Here is a 5,225-nt window from a genome sequence, read left to right as displayed (position 1 = left end):
TGGGCCTCAGCAGGTGCATATAAAAGCTGGATCTGAGTGGAATGCATACACATTACAGGCAAAAGGGTTCAAAAGAGAGGAGAGAGCCAAGTGTGTGTGTGTGTGTGTGTGTGTGTGTGTGTGTGTGTGTGTACAATGACCCTCTTTCCTATGTCTCCACCAGAGAACACAATATTCCTTGTGGAGAAGTGAATAAGAGGTAGAGACAGAGGCCATGAGTGATATTCCAATATGGTTCCCTACTTGGAGAAAAAAGGGGAAATGGGGGCAAATGACAGATTCTTATCTCCATGGGTGGGAGAAGGCCTGTACCTTTCACCCCCTCCCAACAACGGTAGGGGATCCAATTCTTTCACACCCTCGGTATGACCTGGAATTCATTCCCAGTTCCCAACCCAGATATCAGGAAGAGGGTTATTAATACATTCTGCTACTAGGTCATCCCTACATTAGAACACAGGATGGCAGGGGTAGGATAAGGGCCCAGAGGTTCAGGCTGACCCCAACCAATCCCCAGATGCATTCACTCGCTAAACTCCATCTGATTAACAAAAAGAAGCAATAGAAACACCACTAAAACTAGGAAACCCATTCCAGGTCATTTCACTAATAACTGCTCCTCAAGAACTGTTTGGCCACTGGAGTGAAAAGGGTTACAGCAATACCCCAAACTAAGAAAGACCAGCCTATGAATCTTGCCTCCATTATGTGGCTACTGTAGTGTTCTGGGTATTTTCTTCTCCACCACTGCAAGTCCTAGGAGGAGTCTCTGAAAGACATGCCACATTTAGACGAGATTGGGTGCGTTCAGGATGATATGACCAAAGACAGACATGCCGCGTTTAGATTGTGAGAAGCCATCCCCAGACAAAAGCCCCCAAGATAGAAACCCCCAAAAAAGGACACTACTTGGGAGCTTGAGAATGAAAAGTTATTTATCAAAGGGTAGTCGGAAAAGCCAAACTTTTTGAGCCAGATTCCAGAACAGTCAGCGGGAGTCTCTCCTGTTAGCTTCATCGGTCCACCTACCCAACGGCAGATCTTCTACTGAAAGGGAACATCATGGTCCTCAAGGGGGCCTGGCGTGCCCTTCCTATCCAGTTCCAGCTGAGGAGACACACAGAGCAAAGCGAGGACTCTTCCCGCCACCAAAACCCACCTCCGCAGTTGGGAGCCTCCTTTTCCCATTCGTAACCCAAGGAGAGAGCCACCTTCCCTGCTTAGTCCACATCAGGAAACAATAAACATCTTCAGAGTCACAGGCCACGGCCTTCGGGTCCTTCTGAAGGACTTTTCCCTCACTTAGTACAGGAGCACTTAGTAGAGTCCCCATGTCAGGTTCATATCACTCACTCTCTCGAGGGAGCAGGAACACCCAGAACCAGAAAGAGAATAGAATTGGCATTGAAAATTAACCTGCCAAGTCAACAGACAAAATATCTCCCAAGATGCCAGAGTCATTCCCACTTTAAGTCCACATGATGTGGAAGGAGGGAACGAACTCAACCTGCTAAGAAAAGGGCTTTCAGGTTAAACACAACAAGCAAAGGATTCAGCAGGGACCAAACATTTGAAGGAACACAGAAGTGATAGAGAATAGGGAGGGCAGGGATCTGGTGGCAGGAAAGGAGAGAGGGGTCCTTTGACTAAGGGCCCAGAGAGAAAGCAGGTAGGATAACCAAGCATGAGGGAATCACTTAGAAAGCAGGTACCTAACGTCTAGCCATGGCTTTTGCCAGCAATTTAGCACGTGACTTTGAGCTTATCTAGGTTTCAGTGTCTTCATCTGCAAAACAGCGGAAAGCAGTTTGTTAACTAGATGCCTGTTATAGCTCTTTGAGATTATGGCATCCTCCACAAGCGTGACTGACAGACTATTACAAGACTTTCAGGAGGGGGCCGAGGAGAACCTTACCAGAGCAGGAAATGCCTTCCAGCCCCATCTCTAACGAAAGGGTCACACGTATACACATTCACACACACACAGAAGCAAAGTGGCAGACAATTTCATCATAGCAGCAGAGATACACATAGAAAAAATAAATACTGTTGATGCTCACGTCTGCACTAGGAAAGAGGGGTCCTGAGGGTGTAACTTGGAGGGATTCCAAGGGTCGGGGGGCGGGGGGAAAGGGTCCTTTTATTTGATAATAGCTTTCACCTGGCTTTTCCTTCCCCAAATCCAGGGCAGCCAGCTCTTTGGAAGAAGCCACTCTCACCTTCCCCTCCTCAAACTACCAACTCACCTGTTGCTGAAACAAAAATGTACAGATCCCAAAAGAAAGAACCCCCTAGTTAGCCATTAAGAAATGAACGGAATCTACCACAACACCTGAGATTACTTGGAGTGGGCAGCCAGAACCACATGCCCTATTTCCCTGAATGCTGTTGTGGATCTATCTCACCCAAAGTCATTTGGGTTTACCCTCTGGGAGAAGGGGGCACTAGCCTGGACCACCCCTTGATTTCTGGTGCTTTTCTGGTCGCTTCCCCAAATTTTAAACCAATCTCACATGAGCGTGAGCCAAGAAGTTACCCTCCCCACTGAGGAATCCAAATGGGAAGAAAGGCTACCACGAAAGTGCAGGGTTCTAAACCAAGCAACAGGACCTGCAAAGCGGGCGCACGCCATTCCCCAGACACCAAGAAGCATCCCCCAGCCACACATCCACATGGACTCTAGCAGGGCCTCTCCTAGCAGAGGTCGCTGGGGCAACTGGGGAGTGGAGGACTCCAACCTCCCATCAACCTGGGATCCCTGTGTAAAAGATACTAAAAATAAATTAGTAAACATTGCTGTTTACAGAAATAGAAATCATTTCTGTTTCCAAAGGCCTCTCACCATCCCAGTCCTGGACACTGCCAAGACTGCCACCCCTGATACACGCTTCAAGGTCCGCCCTGGTGGGTGGGTAAGACACCAGAGTCCTTCCAGACCGGGAGCTCCTCAGGCACCTGAGAATTCCAGTTTCACATCTCTGCTTCCAGGGAAGGGGGAATCTTCAGGACTCTGGAGAGTACTGGGGGGTTCATCCCTTCTCATCAGTTCCCAGGTGTTGCCTGGAGGCAACCCTCCCCCTTTCAGGATGATCTACGTGGTGCAGGAATTCCTGCTCTTTTCAGGCCCCCAGTCCCTCCCCAGGGTCCAGCATGCCAGTCTGGACCCACCCTCAGAGCGGAGGAACCAGTCTGTGCCTTGGTAGCACGACACGGTGGGGAAGAAGGTTGGGCAGAAAGAAGGCAGGGATAGTATGGCTGGGGGGTCGTCCTGGCGGGGGACGACTAGCAGCAATGACTGTCAGACAGGCTGGCGGTAAGGCTGGACGCCTGGTCGGGGACGGAGCCGGAGCTGTCCACCAGGCTGGCAGGTTGCGCGTGGACGCGGGGTGTGCGACGGCGCCCCCGATACTCGATCATGTCGGGATGATAGGCTGGGTGGCGGCGGGCATGCTTGGTCAAGTGGTCGCTCCGGGAGAACTGCTTGGGGCAGAGCGGGCAGGAGAAGCGCTTCTCGCCCGTGTGTGTCCGGTAGTGGCGGGCAAGCTCGTCGGAGCGCGTGAACTTCTTGTCGCAGTCGAGCCAGTCGCAGGAGAAGGGGCGCTCCCCCGTGTGGGTGCGCTGGTGGGACTTCAGATGTGACGACTTGTAATAGGCTTTGTTGCAGCCCGGGAACGGGCAGCGGTGGCGCTTGGCAGCAGGTGTGACTGGCCTCCGACGGGGACCTGGACCCGTGGCAGGGGCCGGTCCCACGCCAGGGGTCGCGCCGGAGCCCGCATCCAGGACGGCAGGCGCTCCGGAGCCGTCAGGTGCTTCGGGGACCTCGAGCGCGCCGGAGAAGTGCTCGGGCCAGGAAACTTCGGCCGGGTCGGAGGCCAGGGCCGGCTCGAGGCACAGGGGGGGCCCCGAGCACGGGGTGGGGCCGGAGGAGCCCGACGAGGCGCGCGGAGCTTCCCCCGAGCTCTCCCCGAAGCCCTCCCCGGCGCCGCCGCTCAAGTCAGCCAAGACGCTGGCAGCCAGCAGGTGGGGCGCGGCGCCGCACGCGCCGGGGCTGGGGGCGGGGACCTGGGGAAGCAGGGGGACCGACGCGGGTCCCGGTGGTCCCGCACCCGGCAGAGAGGACTCCGGCGGCGCCGCCGCACCCACCTCCGAGCCGGCGGCTTCTCCCGCGCCCTCGGGGTCCTGCGGGCGGCGGTGGACCACGGCGCCCGCGGACATGGACACCAAGCATTCGGCAGCGAAGTAGTCCAGACACGCCACGGCTGCTGACATGCTGGCACCGCCGGGCCGCCGGCGAGCGCGGTCTGAGCGCAGCCGGCTGCGAGCGAGCGAGTTCTCCGGAGCGTCCGTCCCGCAGCCTCGGAGCGAGAAGCAGGAGGCCCGGTGCGCGCCGCCCGCCGCCCGCCGCCCGCCGCCGCCGCTGCTGCCGCCCGCGCGGAGCCCGCCCCGCTTGACGCGCCCCTGACGCACCGGAGCCCGCGGGGGCGGCGGGACCCGCCCCGGTCCACAGGACACCCCCTCGGAGCGCGCGGCCCGCCGGCCCGAGTCCTTTTTAACAGCCTAGGAAATTATCTTGTCTTCGCGTTCTTGCCTCTGCTGGCGAGCCAGGTAATTTTCATAAAGAGAAAACTCTCCGATCGTAACTTCTGGGCAGCCTGCCGGCTTCGCCCCCCCGCGCCCGCTGGTCCTCCGCCAGCTGGGTGTCCGGCGGAGTCCGCGAAAGTTTTTTTTTTTTTCTTCTATTTTTTTAAGGGAAAAAATGCTAATACCTGACCTGTCTTTCGATGCATAATGACGATCGTTAGCGAAGCGGGCTGGAATTGCATTTCAGTTCCGTCCACCGCTGTCAGACCAGATTTAAAATCTCCCGAAGTCTGCATCAAAAAAGTTTTCTCATTTAACAGTCCCGCTGTTAATCCCGGGTCGGTACCAAATCCCCAAATAGATCCACTGCGTAGCCATTAATTAATAGCGTTTTGAATCAGAAACATTTTTAACCTTGAAAAAGCAAAGAATCCTCTCATGGTTGAAATTGAAACTTAGAATCCTTTGAGTAACGATTTAACTATTCAGCCAACGAAAGAAAAATGCATGTTTAAACTGCATTAACCTGTCACAGGCATAGGAACAGATTTCCACGCTGAAATATAAATTACAGACTAGTAGCGAGATAAACACATTAAAATGGACTCCCACAATTTTAGTCATAGAAAGACACGTTTCTAATT

At 54.5% G+C, this 5,225-nt stretch overlaps 1 protein-coding gene across 1 annotated transcript; it reads right to left on the bottom strand.

Annotated features, from left to right (window-relative positions):
- Positions 1–917: 917 nt before the first annotated feature.
- KLF14 (Kruppel like factor 14) lies at positions 918–4,428 on the bottom strand. The gene has a single exon (XM_036328671.1). It carries the CDS (start codon positions 4,267–4,269, stop codon positions 3,283–3,285), a length of 987 nt encoding a protein of 328 aa, XP_036184564.1. The 5' UTR covers positions 4,270–4,428; the 3' UTR covers positions 918–3,282.
- Between the last annotated feature and the right edge of the window lie 797 nt (positions 4,429–5,225).

This window comes from Myotis myotis, unplaced genomic scaffold (assembly GCF_014108235.1).
Source record: "Myotis myotis isolate mMyoMyo1 unplaced genomic scaffold, mMyoMyo1.p scaffold_m19_p_11, whole genome shotgun sequence".
NCBI lineage: Eukaryota > Metazoa > Chordata > Mammalia > Chiroptera > Vespertilionidae > Myotis > Myotis myotis.
Note: the sequence above shows the minus strand (reverse complement) of the source record. Positions and strands in the feature narration are given on the sequence as shown.